Source organism: Stylophora pistillata, chromosome 3, assembly GCF_964205215.1.
Source record: "Stylophora pistillata chromosome 3, jaStyPist1.2, whole genome shotgun sequence".
NCBI classification, from domain to species: Eukaryota; Metazoa; Cnidaria; class Anthozoa; order Scleractinia; family Pocilloporidae; genus Stylophora; species Stylophora pistillata.
In genome coordinates this window covers 29,029,623-29,046,531 of record NC_142521.1, presented here as the reverse complement: position 1 = coordinate 29,046,531, position 16,909 = coordinate 29,029,623, and the positions used below count along the sequence as shown (strand labels likewise).

Here is a 16,909-nt window from a genome sequence, read left to right as displayed (position 1 = left end):
CCAGAGAACCCCAACAACGTCAAGCAGACTCCATCGAAAAATGCGCCTTGATGTACCATAGGCTCAGACAGGTGAAGCTTTTCGGGATGACATGATGGCGGATTCTACCCGAGAGAGAAAAAAGTCGAAAAAACCATCAAGTGAGTAATTTTTACGCCCACTTTGTGTTCAAAAAGGGAGAATTTAATAGTGTCTCTTACACATTTATTTCTTCAGACACCAACTTTAAGCAGCAAAGACTGAAAGCTTGGCAACCCATTCTGACAGCATCTACGGCGCTGCCTTTGTTTTTCATAATCGGAGTGGTGTTCATACCTATTGGTGCAGTTCTTTTGGTAGCATCCGATAAAGTAAGTGTGGTTCATCATCTAAGGGTTATTTCCCTGATAACACTTCATCAACAGGCTGCGAAATTAAAATTATCCCATAGCTTTTGTTGCTCAGAGTACAAAATGTATCTGTGTTGAAACCGTAATTTGCAGCTTGTTTAATCGATTCGAGCTTTCAGTAAGGACAAAAAGGCTTTGGGGCCAGTTTTGCTTTCATACCTTTGAGAGGCTCATTGGTATCGCTACTTCTGTGAATTCTTGTAACATTGTGTTGATTCATCACCTCCATTTGTGACCAAGTGTTGCTTTAAGAGAATTGAACGATCGAGAGATGCTCTGGCGAGCGCCATCATCCTAATGAAAGATTTAGGCTTCTTAATGACTGTATGATCAGTTGTTGTCCTTGTTTTGCCGACTATCAATTTCACTAGGAAAGCAAAAACAATGAAGTCGTGAAAGAATCTTGCGGAATAAGAGTTGGTATCATTGCAGTCAATTCAATCATCACAGAAAATTGATCTCACATCATGGGTTCAGCAATTATCGTGACCTAACTGAGCCAAAAGGTCGGAAATATTGATAACAATTTGCTGTGCACCATGTTGTGTGGCACAGTTTTTGTTTTACTGGTCAAGAGTGAAAGTAATATTGTTTGATTATATTGGTTTTAAATTTTAATGCTGGAATGTAGCGTTTGTAGTGACATTTAATTGTTTGCTACATAGATGGTTTTCACAGAAACAGTAATTAACTGTATATTTTTGGTTGTGAAAAGCTGGCAACTTTAAATAGACATGTTTGGTCTGATTGCCATGTAATAATTAAAACTACTTTTATAGAAATTGGTTGCCTCTGACTGTTGTTATTTCTGAAACAGACGTTTCGGCTAATGCTTAAGCCTTCATCAGTGGTAACACTGATGAAGGCTTAAGCATTGGCCAAAATATCTGTTTCAGAAATAACAACAGGTAGAGGCAACCAATTTCTATAAAACTCATGACATCTCCTGACTACACTTTTTCCAGTAATAAACTACTTATTCACCTTTTTTTCTCAAGCTCTACTGGTGAGCATTGGTCCTCACTCAGTTTTCTGCAGATAGAGCCCAGCCAGGTCTGTACTGCCATGCCCTCCAGTCAGTATTTCCCAGTAAAGCCTTCATGCCCAATTAGAAAGAAGTAATTATTTTTAAGAATCCAGGGCTCGACACCAAACAGTATCCAACTAGTCACAGACAAGTAGAAATTCAGTTTTGGCTATTGGTTTCCGATTCCCATTAGCCAGTTGGGCTAGTGAAGAAACTGACATTGTTGTAACATTTAAGTTGTCACTTGCCAGTTGGCTAGTGAGTTGAAAAGTTAGTGTCAAGCCCTGAGAATTGGCTATTTGTGTGAAAAATTCTGAAGGATTTGATATTGTAGGTACAAGAAAAGACTGTGGAATATACGTATTGTAAAAGTTCAAGTGGAGAAGGATGCGACAAGTTCTTTGAAAATGCTACAAACACTGGAAAGACCTGTGTCTGTAAAGTGAAGTTTAATCTATCTGAAGAATTCAAAGGGGATGTGTTCATGTACTACGGGCTTTCCAATTTCTATCAGGTTTGTTATTCTTTCATAAGAATGACACATATTTTATTGTGCAGTTACTTCAACTGGAAAAACCCAATCTTTTCAGTCAATCAAAGCATTCAAGACTTCCAAGCAGAAGATTTGTAGTCCATGGAACTTTTAGAGCAATCACAAGAAGAGGCAGAAGAAACTGTGATCATTCTGTTATGCAAAATAGTGTTGCTTATTCACCAAGTAATTTTATCTAAGAAGACATGATCCAATGGTGTCAAATACTCCTTAATCCTTTCTCATAGTACTAACAAAAAGTTAGATTTATATATGAAATTCAAAACTGAAGTAAAGTGATTAAACACTGTCCTTAATTACTTGATTAATTGCTATAGATGGAAACGAAATTACCAATGCACACCTCCTTCTAATAATTGTTTCATGCAATCAGAAGAGTGTAGTGTTTATTCTAGGTGTTAAAAGAAAAGGCAGTTTAATAATGAGATAGAATAAATATATGAAAATCATATATTTTGAACTGCGGTATTTGATACGTCCATCATACGCAGTTTAATAATCTTCATCATACTTGTTGTATATATCACAAATTAGATAATTATGGTTTTCTTGGTATAAAAGTTAGACACCACAACTTAAAACATGTTTGTTCTGTTCATTTCATTCAAATTATGTTCTGTGATTGTTATCAGTGAGTTAAGGAATAGATTTATATAAAGAAACACCAATGTAAAATAACTGGTCTGTCAGAAGGGTGAAAAATTTTACAAATGTTGCAGTGTTTCAATTAATTAAATACAGTAATGTTTTGTTTTGGAAGGGTTAGCTGAATCTTAAATTTTCTAAATTTGCAAAGCTCAATTCTATTGTTTTTACCAATATAGAATCACCGTCGCTATGTCAGATCAAGAGATGACCTTCAACTCAATGGACAACTGAGTGAAAAAGTATCATCTGACTGTGATCCTTTTGCAAAAGTCAATGGTACTACTATTGCACCATGTGGAGCTATAGCCAATAGCTTGTTCAACGGTAGGTGTAATTTTTCTGATAATGATAATTTTGTTACTGTGCAGCTGTAACCAGACCAAATAAACAATATTACTCTGTTAGGAGCCCTGTCAGTAGAGAGTTGGTGAATTGGCTGGGTCAGGTTGTCTTTTTTTTGTTTGTCTGTCTGCTTGTCTGTTCATCTCTTGGTTGATCTGTGAGTCACTCTGTCTGTCTATCTTTTGTCTGTCTGTTTGCTCATGTAAGCGTCAGTCTGAGTATTTGTCAGCCTGTCATTGTGTTATCTGGTTCATATATGGTTACTGAACTAGAACCCTTCTTTGATTTACCGTGTACACTGTAACTTGTTACTTTTGTTTATGATTCATGTGATGTTGCTTGGTGCTTGATGAAGTCAGATTGTTAGGTTGTGTATCATTTCAAACATATTTAACAGAACTTACCATAAAATGTATGTTGTAGTTGTGTAAGTCTACACCTCACATGCGTTTGCTTTTAGCATTACATTTTAGTCTGATATATTTTGCTTCTTTTCTTTCAGACTCTTTTAAACTGACATACCTCAAGACTGCCAACCAACAGATCAATGTGGATTTGTCCAATAAAGATATAGCTTGGAAATCTGACAGAGATGTGAAATTCCAAAATCCATCTGGGAACCTGAAGGAAGCTTTCAAAGGCTATGCCAAACCACCCAACTGGCCAAGACCTGTGTATGAATTAGACACAAACAACACTGAAAACAATGGCTTCAAGAATGAGGATTTCATCGTCTGGATGAGGACAGCAGCATTTTCAACTTTCCGCAAGCTCTACCGCAGAATTGTCCATGCTGGGGAGTTTAAGAATGGTCTGCCAAAAGGCGAATACCAGCTTGATATCGTGTACAGTATCCTTTATTGTAGTTGCTTTAGAACTGCACTGGTGCTGAATGTTCTCCCAGTAAAGACATATGGTGTGGTGTCAACCAAGTAATTCACAGAGTAATGAGTGGTATCAGTTACAGTTATTTTGATATGTCAATTTGTGTAACTTAAGTATTCTATGATATGTTGAGAGAGGTGACAGTCATCGAAAAGGTGTGGCACCTAGGTAAAAACTCAAGACCACAACATTTGAGTCACTGAGTGACATATTGTTGGCAGAAGACTATGGGAATTATTTCAAAGGTTAACTATTTTTGAAAGTGGTGTGGTGTGAAAATGTTTAGTTGACACAACTTACTACATGGAAATTGTTGCTCTTTGAACTCTTATGTATAGAACTTATTTTTGATCTTGTACCTTATTTCCGTACGAGTTTTTTTTCTCCAGAATATGTTCCACTGGCCATTCAAAAATGGGTCCTAAGTATGTAGTTGCTTGCTCTTAAATAATCTATATGTGTATCTTTCTCCTGGTCCTTAGTCAGAGGGCACATGAAGCATTAAGTTTTTTTTGTTATCTTTGGCATTTTGTAATCCTTGAAGCTGTTTTCTTTCTTCTATGCACTGTATATGCTATTTTATATGTTCACAATTTTATGTATTTATCATTTCATTTACTGATTTAACCTGACCAATATTGATTGCAGTTCAATAACTGAAGTGGTTACCCTGTCTAAAGATTGTCAATTATTATGATTATTATGATTATTTTTATTATTATTTTGTTGGTGGATAATGGTCTATTGTTAACCAGTAATAACAGTTCCATTCTGTATTAGAAGACTTTACACTTTTATTTTTAACACTTGGCTTACCTTTGATGATACAATTTCCTCTCAAGTAACTTCTTTGACTTGTAACCAATGTGCACAGATTTTCCTGTGACTTCATTTGATGGTAAAAAGAGAGTGATTTTAAGTACCACATCTTGGATAGGTGGAAAGAATCCTTTCCTTGGAATTGCCTACATCACTGTAGGAATTCTTTGCTTAGTTTTGGGAGCATCCTTTTTGATTATTCATCTCAAGTTTGGAAAAAGGTAAGTCTATTCTTCCTTTTCAGTGTGTTAAGATTGAAAATTTTTCTCTGAAACATTCACAAGCATAAATCATGTTCTGTTGTTATCTACTTTTGGTTCACTTTGGTGCAACCATTGTGCCTGCATTTATGTTTGTGGGAGGAAGTTATTGAAGCAGTATGTGATTTGCTTAACCCTTTAACTCCTATGAGTGACCAAGAGGGAATTTCTCTTTACAATATCAACACAATATTAAGCAGATAAGTGATGGGAATAAAGAAAAATATCAATTAGGTGATTATTAGTTGATCCAAAAACCAAATTCTCGTGTAAATAGTTCAAATTCCTGAAATCATGGCAGAGCAAAGAGTGTCTGGGAGGTTAAATAGTTGCAGAAAAGCTGTTGGAGAAGACTTATGAAGGATGATAATACAGGGCATCATAGGAAAAGGGGTTGAAGTCACCGCAGGCTTCTTTGTGTGAAGTTTTTGCTGTGATTGCCAAATGAAACAGTAAAACAATTTGAATGGACTTGTTTGTAGAAGGATGTGAAAATGTGAAGCAAGGGTAGCTCATGCACATAGAATGGGAATGGAATGAAATATATATGTTAAATGAAAGAGAGTGGGGCAGTGATGCATAAATTTAGGCCATTCCACAGATTGCTGGTTTTCATAGTAAGTCAAGAACATTCTCTCTAAGAAGTGGTGCATCATTCCAATTAAAACCGTTGATGATTCTTAATTCATTTAAAAGAGTTCCTTAAAAGCTTAAGAAACGAAATTTCTTTAATCACCTGTTTGGTATCAAACAAAGCTTAAACTTTTGATTAACACAAGATACTTAAAGTTTAAGTTTTTGCTGTTAATGACATCAAGAAGTAAACTTAAGCAGCTGCATTCTGTTCAGTCCTTAACCCTAACCCTAACCCCAGGTATCTGTATCAGTTATTAAATAAATGATGCTGAACTCTGTCAGGTAAACATTCTTACAGAAGAGACGAAAAAGCTATGTCTTGGAAAACCAAGGATGAGCATTACAGTTAAATATTTAAACAAAGTCTGCCTGTAACAGCTGTTAAGCACAAGAAGATCAGCAAAAAAAGTGTCCTTGTTATAAAACTATTGGAAGAAAAATTTTGGTTTATGAAACTGGCGTGTAGTTTTTAGGACAAAAAAAAATGCCTCAAGTAGTTTCTTTTCTTTCCAAATTGACTTTTGACTTTTGAAAGCAAGTAATTTTGGGAAACTATCATATTAAGCATGAGCTAGCATTTGAGGAATGATAAAATTCTAAATTCCATACCTGGGTCGTTTTGGGGTTGTTTTGGGGTCAACTCTTATCAGGTGTTTAAAGTAATCAAAATCACTATAAAATATGGAAACTGATTGACCAATTTGTTAAGGTTTGTTGCAAAAGGTCTGAATGTAAAGAAAAAAGGGGCGATTCGTTAGAAGATTAGAACCAAAACTCAACCTGATCATTATGCAGGGAAATGCTGCCTTGGTATTTAGTTTGTAGTCTTAGCATTCTCCAACATTTGTTTAAAAAGACCTTATTTTTCATTCACAGGGAGTATACCCATACTGATCGTGGAATGCAGCTGCGGGAGATGGGAAATTAAACTTGCATTGCATAACTAATTTTATTTCATGAGTAATTTGTGCTGCTTAACAGAATTAAACACTAATATGTCAAAAAGTTATGTTTAAAAATTTAACTTGTAAAGTTCACAAGACTAATTTTAGGACCTTTATTCCATTTTCATTAAGATGTTGTAATGTATAAATCTTTTGTTATATCACTGTTGAAACAATTTTTGACAACACACTTATTTTAGTTTAGGACAAGACTAGAAGTGGGTACATAATTAGCCCAGAGCACTTGGCAAATTTGAGGTTCAGTTCAAATCACTGCACCAAATATGTGATGCACACGCAATAAAATTATGTTATCTCATCTATCTGTTCATGATATGTAAGTTTTCTTGTAAGTACCTAGGAACTCTTGTTCTAGCTTGTAATTTTAAAAGATGCACATTCAACTAAATTATGTCTCCATACAATCACAAGGTGTTGAGGTGCCTGATATTGTTAAAAGTATAATGAACATGTCATTCTTTAAACTAGTCACTGACAGTGTACATGTCCATTGTGCCAGCAATGCAATATTTCAACTTTGTAATTGTCTAAACAGTGGCTGTGTGTAATATCATTATTTTGCAAATTAAGCTTTTCCCAATGTTTTCTCAATGAATTGTTTTCACATACTGCTTTAAATCTGATATTTTCAGATCTGATATTATTCAAGGTATCAATATGAAATTTTTTGTATATATCATTAGGAACTTGTGGGATATCTGCTCAAACACATTGCATAGTGATAATAATTGCATCTTAAAAAGTGTGTATGAGGTTACCTCTATTGCGTTTATTCACTACGCATGATTTTATTCAGTAAGTTTTGGCATACAAAGGCATATAAAACATTATTCACTTATCTTAAGTTGGCCATAATTCTGACTCTGATGAATTTATATGCTTGTCAGATGACTGATTTCAGAGATAGTGCAGTGGTAGGCAAGTATGGATTCAGCATGCTAAAGAAATGGTATAGCTTTACTAGTAGTTATAGATTAACGGTTTTGGATTGATTAGAGTGCACCAAATATTTGGTGCAAGAGACTGAATATTGCATTTGGTAGAGCACAGAAATTAGTTGTAGTAACGAGGTGGTCATACTAACAAAGGAATTGTGTGTCAGAGTACTGCAAATTTTTCCTATAGATAAATCATGTTTTGAAATTTCATCTCTGCAAGTACTGTGCCAAAATAACTGTAAGAGTTTTGTGTGATACCAGAGCCTATCTTAAATTGCTATTTATTTGAAAAGGAGAGCACACTGAACTTTATTTAAATCCAATTATTGACAAGGTGCAAATGTGGTGTGGCCTGGTTTGCTGTGATGAATGTTCATTTCATCATATATAAGTAAATGATAAATTAATGAGTTAATGGACTATTGAGTTTGTAGAAAGAACACATTGTCAAGTTGTTATTGCTACAGTCTATTAATAAATTCTTAAAAAAAATAAATTGATAGACTTGTGCTTTTTGGAAGAACAAAGAAAATTGAGTATTTAAAATCTTTAAAAAGGTGGCCATGTTCTTGAAATAAGCGAGATATCTGAGTAATAAAATAAAAGAGTTATTAAAATGATTTGGGGCTCACTCAAGGTCATGGTGAAATGACTGTGACAGGGACAAGAACATATTTATCCCCAAGAACATAAACTGTATTACTATTCTTATGACTTTGGAGGGCATTGGGAAAATAAAAACTACAAACGTGCAGGCAGGCTACAATATATTTTAGACCACAAAATCTCCATTTTATCTGGCAGAATGTGCGACAAAGTGATAATAATTTGTAGTTGTTTCCTGCACTTTTGTTACTCAAGAAATTTTGTTCTTTTTTGGGGAAAATGCTTGGATTGGTTGTAGGGATTGGTCCTGGCCGGATCCTTGGGTTGTGGTCTCAGCAAGTTGCTTTAGTTTCATTTTACTGGAAAACTGTCTGGAAAACTTTTTGAAATATTCTGAGGGGTCAGGTGAGGGAGTTTTTAACCTGCAATGCTCCTGCATCCCCTTCAGAAATATTAGAAATTCCACTGGTTTCTTCATGCTCCAAAAACTGGTTTTTAAGTTGAGCATCTATGTTATTTTTTGTTGTTATAATTTTATTGTAGTCTGGTCACATGTCTCAAAGAGGTTATTTTGGTAACAATTAATGCACATGATAGTACTCTGTATCTCAAGTCGTATATCTGCAAACTGTGGAACAATCATGCTATTCCAGCAGTTCTGTTGTGTTGTCATAATCACATGCATGTGAAGATCATGTCATGAAAGGAGTCTCAAAATATTTCTTCAAGGAGGTTAAAGGAGAGACAACCTCAGTCTACTTCCTCTTATATTAAAACACCCTTCCCTTTTTCTTTACCAGCAAATGATTAGGAACTATTTTGTACATTTATGTACTATGACCATTCTTTGGAGGTCAAAGTCGTGTAACAAATGCCTTTTGTACTTGAGCAGAAATTTTCTCACAATAATATTTTATCAATTTATTTCAGACCAAGATCTGTTCATAGCTTCAGTAGATGAGAAGTTGCTGAACATCAATTCTTTATGAAGTGAATCAAGAAACACAGACTCTACCACAAGAGACACAACTACTGTTATGGCATTTACATGTAGTACTTTGGAGGACATTGTTTATAACAGTGGGCCTTTTGAAAGAATAACAATCCTTTGTTCTTTAGCAGTTTGCAATCAATGAAAAAAAAAATAGTTGACATCTTTCTCTTAGGGTGACATCGATGAACCACTGAAATGACGGCTTTGGAAATTTCTTCTTTTTTCTTTTTTTTTTTTCTTTTGTGGTAATTTAAATGGAATAATTACCAGTACTTGAGAAAACTGACATGAGCAATGTGTGAGTGAAATTGAAAAAATACTGGTGGTCTACCTTATCTGAAAAAAAAAAAAGAAATGGGCACTCATCTCAGTTTTTCACAAAAAGGTTTCATATTTTTCATTTTGGGTGGAAATAGTAAGTCAAAAAGTCATTTTTAATTGAGTTTTGCAGTTTCTAAAGCCAGATTTTATTGAAAAGTGGAATTGTTGGAAGTGATCACTGATTGTTCACAAGTTAATGTTGAAAATGCATTAATTCAACTCTCAGGAACAATCAGTTTGTTAATACTCCTAGCAACTTCAATATGCTTTATTATTATATGGCTGTGTCTCACAAGGACTGGGAACTACTGAATTCACGAATTTGATTGGCTGGAGTCAATATTGAAAGCGGTCTAGATGTTCCCATCTAGACTGGCATCTAGACCGGACTAGAAAAAAAAAGGTGCAAAGAATATGAAAAATTGGCATATAAGACACAGCCATATAATAAACGTCTTATTAACTGAGCTAGATCAGTCTGTATGGGAGAATATTGACCTCGGTCGCTGATACAGACCTCACTGCGTTTGGTCTGTACTGGCGACCTTGTTCAAGATTCTCCCATACAGACCTCCCACTTGGTTAATAAGAACTAAATATAGAGATCAAAATGGCAGCTCTCCTAGTCAGATTTTTAACATGTTTAAAAGATGATTTCAGAATGGTTAGCTATAGGTTTCTCTTTTAACACAGATGAGCATCTTTTAAAGAAAAATATCAATGATGATTATATTAATTTTTTTATTTTGATTAAGATATAGTTTTAATAATTGTTAACAGAATTAAAGCCATTTTGCTTTGTGACTTAAAACTCAAATTTTCCTTTTACTAAGAGAAGAAAACCTTTGAATGTTTTTTTTTTGCATATTTGGTTTTTGAAAACACAATATGTATTTCCTTTGTAAGAGTCTGAAATATGGTTAGAGATTACCATGACAACACCCAGCTTAACACATTTGTTGGGGGTGGGGTAGGGAATGTTCCTCTACTTAGAAGAGAAGTTTTCCAGAGAATTTTTTTCAGCTTTTGTGGTCCATCTTGACTAGTCATCATGTCACCACCAAAACTTTCCAGTGTATTGTCCTGGTCAGAATCCTTGTAGATATCTCAGGTTAAAAAATTCCATAGTCAGTTTACCTTGTTCAATACTTGATATTTTCATGAGGTTTTACAAATTATTCTTCAGTGGTTGCTGTAAGAAATATTTAGAACTTTTGCTGGATGTTAGACATAAAAAGTATCCTAGATTGTTGATAGTAAGATGGTAGGAGATGATAAGATAAGATTTTCACTATATTAAGCATGTATTTATGATGAAACTGTTACCTAGATAATGGATAAAATATAGAGACAGTAGGTACTTCTATCTGCTTAGTGAGTCACAAAAATGATTATGAAAGTAAAACAAAAACACAAACCGGTGTGGTTTTTTTTGATAGTGTTGAAAAGTTGGATCAAAGTCAGTATCCACCCACCCCCCCCCCAAGCAAAAAATAAACTTTGACCTGTTTCTTCAGAAACTTACCCCCCTTATTCACTTAACTTGTTATTAGTTGACTATTTTTTATTTAGGGAAGGGGCAGGTAGATACCGACATTGATATGAGAACTTTTGTTACCTTTATTGACAATTTTCAACTTTTAACAAGTCTATCTTCCTGGGATGGGGGTGTAGAAAAACTGACTCTGCAAATGTTGACTTAACTTTAAATCTATGGTCTTAATAGTAATAGTAACAGTAATCAAAGTTTAATGTCTTTACGTGGGGCATGGTTACCCATATTGCCTGAGCCAGAGGCTCATGTATGAAACGCAAGACAACAACCCACCCATCCCACCCCAGGGGAGGACATCCATCACACAGTAATCTCGTGTGTGGGAAATTAACGTCTCCTTCCCCTAACCCGGCAGGAGACGGGACCTCCATTTATTCGTCCCTATCCGAGAACACTAGAATATCTAAACCATATCTTGATGTTATAGAAAGGCAGCATATTCTCAATTATTTTAAGACCTTGAGTGTTGGTCCGGCCGGGGCTCGAACCCTCGACCTCCCGCACATCAGTCCAGCGCTTATACATTGAGCTGTTAAGTTGTCACAACTTAACAGTTGTGACAAATTCCAAATACAAATCCCCCTCCCGCCCTCTTCTACCCACTGTCTCCCCCTCACTCTTTGATTTCGCAGAATGTGCCTCAGGGAAATGATCCTCACGGCAGGCAGAGGAGCTAAGAAGAGAAAGAAAACAAAAAATTAATTAAATGATTTGTGTTCACTGAACAGTTTGCGCGCTAAAATAACCGGCGATTAAGGCTTCTTTTTTTCTTTGTTTTGTGTCGGTTCATGCGAAAAAATTGTATTTTCGTACCGAAACTATTGGTTGCCCAGTTCAATTATATTCTAATTCGCTTCCCCTCTCAAACGAGGATAACACATTTATTAGTAACCATGATTGGGGTGTGTCAATAGGAGCCGAGCCGTATGCGACCCTCTTCATTATACCTTCATCAACAAAATTGATAGGAATGGTACATCAATGGAATGAAAGCTCGGAAATGTAAAAAATAAAGCAAGAAAAACCACTTTACAAAACAATCTAAACTATGTGCGTATATACGAAAAAAAAAAAAGAAAAAAAACTACTTCTAAGAGAAACTGACAATCCCTAGTCACTGGGTATTTAATTTTGAGGACGTAGGGACGGTCGTAAGACGCAAATTGATATAAATGACAACAGCTCGAATATATAGCCTACCGCTAATGAAGCAATTGTAACAACATACCATGCAACACCCCAGAGAAAGGGTTACGTAACCCATCATACAGAGCAAGGGCTCTGGATACAGATCTCGTTACGTAACCCATCATTCAGAACAAGGGCTCTGGATACAGATCTCGTCAGTTCTCTTTGGGTTTGCGCAAAGTTGGACGATCGACAGGAACTGCGTGCAAAGCAAACACTTAGGATGTTCATAATTTAACGTCAACTTTGCAGCTTATTTGAATTTTTTAGAAATTATTATTATTATTTGAATTTCTTCCTGTTGCTCAAACACCTCTCTTTTTCGCGCGCCCCCACACTGTGCTTGTTGCCTTCTCTCTCGACCAATCAAATGTGAGCACGTACAATAACCGACATGTAATCCTTCGGAAAGTAAAAACAAATATGGCGGACGGAGTGACGCAACTTTGTGAATTCTGCAATAGACTTCGATTATCATTGATTACAACCTCGAAATTGAGAAATATGCCCCCTGTATTTCATTTGATTCTTGCAAGCCTTACTGGAGTTGCTGTGGCATTGATCGCGACTTACATTCCTTCAATATGGAGGCCGTGGTTTTGGCGACCATCGCTGGAATCATACGCACCTGGGTTCAATCTTGTCTTAGCACCGCAAACCGCTTTAGTGGAGAAAAGTGAGTGATATTTATGATTTTTTTTTTGTTTTTAATTCATTGTTTGTATTCCGTAGGAAGATGTAAATGTAGGCGATCCGGCAAGAAATTATACGGATGACAGATGAGTGTGATCCGAACTTTACATCTGATTTCTCGAATCGGAGATCAACTTCCTGTTTGAAATTGTTGATCTTTTATCTTGGCTCGAGATTTACCCTTGACTAATTTAATCTACTTAAAAGGAGGAAGAATGTCTACTTTTGAGCACATAGATGTAGACTGCGGTTTACAACGGCTCAACACATTTTACGTGGTTGTTCATTTTTTCCCTGCCATATCTATGCTTTGAAAAAATAAAAAAAAATCACTGCAAGCTTTCTTCGAAGCGTGATGAATTTGATGGTCTTAGATCCTCTTCTTTTACTCTACGAATGGGTTCAATAACGATATCAAGATTATTGGGAGAGATTATACTAGATAGTTCGTGAAATATAGGATGTTTTACTACAAGGAAAGCATATGATCAACAGAAGATGGTCTCACTATGGTCACTTACAAGTGGCTTTAGTTGTCCAGTGTTACCTATGATGTCATAGGTATGGAGTGTGATTTCGAATTACTGTACTTTATATCTGGGTACTTGACTGCCTTGCTTGGAACCTGATTCAACCAAACATGAGGTTAACTACAGGCTGAAACACTATACATTGCCATGACAGTTCATCCTTTCACTCCCAAGATCTCTTTAACAATTCTCCTTACAGTCTTCTATAGAATTCTTATGATGTTAGTTCAGTGAATTTGGTATTTGATCAACCAATTATCTCCTGATATTCTATTTTCTCCTCACTTGTTTGCCTGAAATTGTATTGATATTGGAATGAGAAACTCTCTCTTGTTCACTCATGGTAGTTATATGGTCAATCTAGATTAGTTCTGGTTGTACCTCTGACAAGCCTGTCCTAAACTTATAGGCTTAAATACTTATTTATGATTGTGGTGCCAAGACTAGATTGTTATTTGAGAAAGACGGGAATTTATATTTGACTAAAGAACTCATGTCAGTTAACCCTCTCAATGTCCAAGAATCTGATTTATTAATCCCCTTTTTTGTCAGGTTTATATTTAACAAATCAACAATGATTTGAAGGGGTCTTTACCCTTGTGATCAAAATGTTGTGGACTTAAAGCTGCAGCCAAGTGAGTCTGCAACAAAGTCTGATCACTGTTATGACAAATATTGTATTCAAGAAGAGTATGTTACAGACCATGCTAAACCACTGTGGTTTTGTTTTGTTTTTTTTTTATTTATCAAAGTATTAAGACATTCTTGTTTCAAAACTGATAGTAGCATTATGTGACATGTTGATGCAAGTAGGGTTGTCTGTACTCTTACAACGGCAAATTGGCCAATCAGATTGCGACATTACTGCCAGTTGTGGTAAAAATTCTTGTTGATTAGTTTTGAGAATTTGATGTCACATCAAGCTCTCATGTCAGGACTCTCTAGCTGATAAGTAAGTCAGTTCTCATCTCCTATTTTAATGATGATATATGGATTTTGTAAGGAGAAGTAACTTGTTGATCATGCCTGCAACTGACAACCACATTCAAACATTAAAAAAAAATACAAATCAAAACTTTTTATTGAAACAGGATTATACAAAATCATATTCAAAATTATTTCTTGGGTAACTGGCTGTCAAAGGTGGGGGTGGTGGGTGGGGGAATGCTGGAGCTAGGGATTGGGTCAGGGGATCTGCACCTCCTCACCCTATCAAACCTGAGGGATTTTTAAATATCTTGTCAGACACCAAATTCCTTACAATGAGAGGTGCCTGTGATACTACCCAAGGTAAAAAAAATGTTAAATTTATTTGTCTTAAAATACAAATATTGATTATCTTAGGGCCTGGAGTCAAAATACATTTCTGTGTTTTTGAATCAAGGTTTGCACCCCCCACCAATCATGAATTTCTGGTTCCACCCTGGGATGGTGTCAATGCTTGTTGTATGTTACTGCTGAGTTTCACTTTTGTAACCTTTTTTTTCTTCTACAGCTCCTTTGCAAGGGGAGGCTCTTCAAGCTCTTAAACTTGCATTAGAAATGAATGGTGAAGGAAAAAGAGACAAAGCTTTGAAACTTTTCAAACAAGCTGAGGCATTATCACCTCATCACCCTGAAATTCTTTTACATTATGGAGAATTTCTTGAAGACGACGATATAATTCATGCAGAGCATCTGTATACAAGAGCTCTAGCTGTTAGTCCTGAAAACTCTCGGGCAATGGTAAACAGAGGAAGGACGTTACCTAAGGTACGACAGCTTGATCAGGAAATGCTTAATAAGATTGATGAGAAAAGAGATGAACTCTTCCGTGTTCCAAAGGGAAGCCTAGCTATGAAAAGAGCTGTTACTGAGGCTTATTACCAACATATATATCATTCAAATGCCATTGAAGGTAACACAATGACATTATCAATGACAAGAGCAATAGTAGAAACAAGAATGGCAGTGCCTGGAAAGAGTATTTTAGAGCACAATGAAGTCTTAGGACTTGACGAGGCAATGAAATTTGTCAATGGGTCCTTACTTCAAAAACAGGAAAAAATTACTATTGAAGACATTCTTGAAATACACCGCCGGGTGCTGGGACATGCTCATCCTTTGGAAGCTGGCAGATTTAGAACTACACAGGTATTTGTGGGGAATCATGTTCCCCCCAGCCCAATGGAGATCGAAAGACATGTGAATGAATTCAATGAGTGGCTGTTGTCCAGGGATCCTGAAATGCTTCATCCCATAGAATTTGCAGCTCTTGCACATTACAAACTTGTCTACATTCATCCATTCACAGATGGCAATGGAAGAACTAGCAGGCTGCTAATGAATTCCATTTTAATGCGAGCAGGATTCCCTCCAGTTATCATTAGATTTCAAGACCGATACAAATATTATGAATACTTAGATATGGCAAATCATGGTGATGTGAGACCCTTTATAAGATTTGTGGCCAGGTGTACAGAAAGAACCATTGATGAGTACCTGTCAGTAACAACTATTTATCCAGTAGGTCATGACAAGCATCCAGAGCTAACTGATGCCCATGATATAAATAATGAAGGTACATTTAATGTGGATAAAAATTTACAATAATTATTTAAACAATAGTCTGCCTTGTGTGTTAAAATATGCACAGATATTCTTTCATGGACATTATCTGTTCTGAGTTGGGAACTGTTTTCCAAGAGCATAGCTAGAGGAAAATGCAAGCTTTAAGGAACAGATAATGTCCAAAGCCAAGTGAATGAGTATATTTTTGCACCAAATGGAGGCTATTGTGTTCACCATTCCTCAAATATTTTTGCAGTGTAGGAGAACAATTTCAAGGAACAGCTAACTGATTACTGCATGGGATGTTTACTTTTGAGTGTTCTCTGGTATGAGTTATGAAAAAAATAAACACGTGTCTTCTTCTGTAACAATTACTAGACCAGTGGCACACAAGCAAAAATATTTGATGGATTGTAATATCACATAGTAGTTACTGTAATGGCAATGATAGTGATATATTTTAAATTACACTGAAAAGAACAGTTCTACTGTTGAAAATATTTAAAGGATATAAATTATTCACTAGGTGAACTTGAGATTTCTTGTCTTTTTTTTTGACATATTTACTAAAAACAGCTGGATTACAGCACCTTTATGCATTATGTCAGCCAATAATTTTAATTGAGCTGTATTTATTGCTTATTATTTGACTGGAGGGGTTTATTTAATAGCTGAAATAGTCTTTTTTCCAACATTTTTTCTCAAACCAGCTGGATTACTGCACCTGTGTGTAGTATGTCAGCCAACAATTCTAATTGAACTGTATTCATTGCTAATTTTTAACTGGAGGGGTCTATTTTATAGCTGAAACAGTTATAATCACGAAAAAAGATAATTATCAAAATATATGTCAAAGTATTCCATTGCAAAATCAAAGAGGTTTGACTAACAGGTGTATTTCTTTTCTTCAATTATCAACCCTTTCAATGAATTCCCCCCGCCCCCTCCCCCTGTGGTTTTATGACAAATGATTCTGTCTGGAGAAGATGATAGCAAACAATAATAATAAA

The 16,909-nt window shown here is 35.7% G+C and overlaps 2 protein-coding genes across 3 annotated transcripts; both read left to right on the top strand.

The window, feature by feature from the left end:
* Positions 1 to 5: 5 nt before the first annotated feature.
* Positions 6 to 10,800, top strand: LOC111323774 (cell cycle control protein 50A). Of its 2 annotated transcripts, none has more exons than XM_022927202.2 (7): positions 6 to 140; positions 217 to 350; positions 1,751 to 1,930; positions 2,794 to 2,941; positions 3,462 to 3,809; positions 4,719 to 4,884; positions 8,999 to 10,800. In XM_022927202.2, the coding sequence occupies exons 1-7, from the start codon at positions 92 to 94 to the stop codon at positions 9,027 to 9,029; spliced, it is 1,056 nt and encodes a 351-aa protein (XP_022782937.2). In that variant the 5' UTR covers positions 6 to 91; the 3' UTR covers positions 9,030 to 10,800. The 2 variants fall into 2 exon arrangements, with proteins under 2 accessions (XP_022782937.2, XP_022782936.2); XM_022927201.2 differs by lacking the exon at positions 8,999 to 10,800 and adding an exon at positions 6,436 to 7,958.
* A 1,715-nt stretch (positions 10,801 to 12,515) lies between these two features.
* LOC111323765 (protein adenylyltransferase Fic-like) lies at positions 12,516 to 16,788 on the top strand. Its single transcript, XM_022927195.2, has 2 exons — positions 12,516 to 12,802; positions 14,845 to 16,788. The coding sequence occupies exons 1-2, from the start codon at positions 12,550 to 12,552 to the stop codon at positions 15,939 to 15,941; spliced, it is 1,350 nt and encodes a 449-aa protein (XP_022782930.2). The 5' UTR covers positions 12,516 to 12,549; the 3' UTR covers positions 15,942 to 16,788.
* Positions 16,789 to 16,909: the final 121 nt, after the last annotated feature.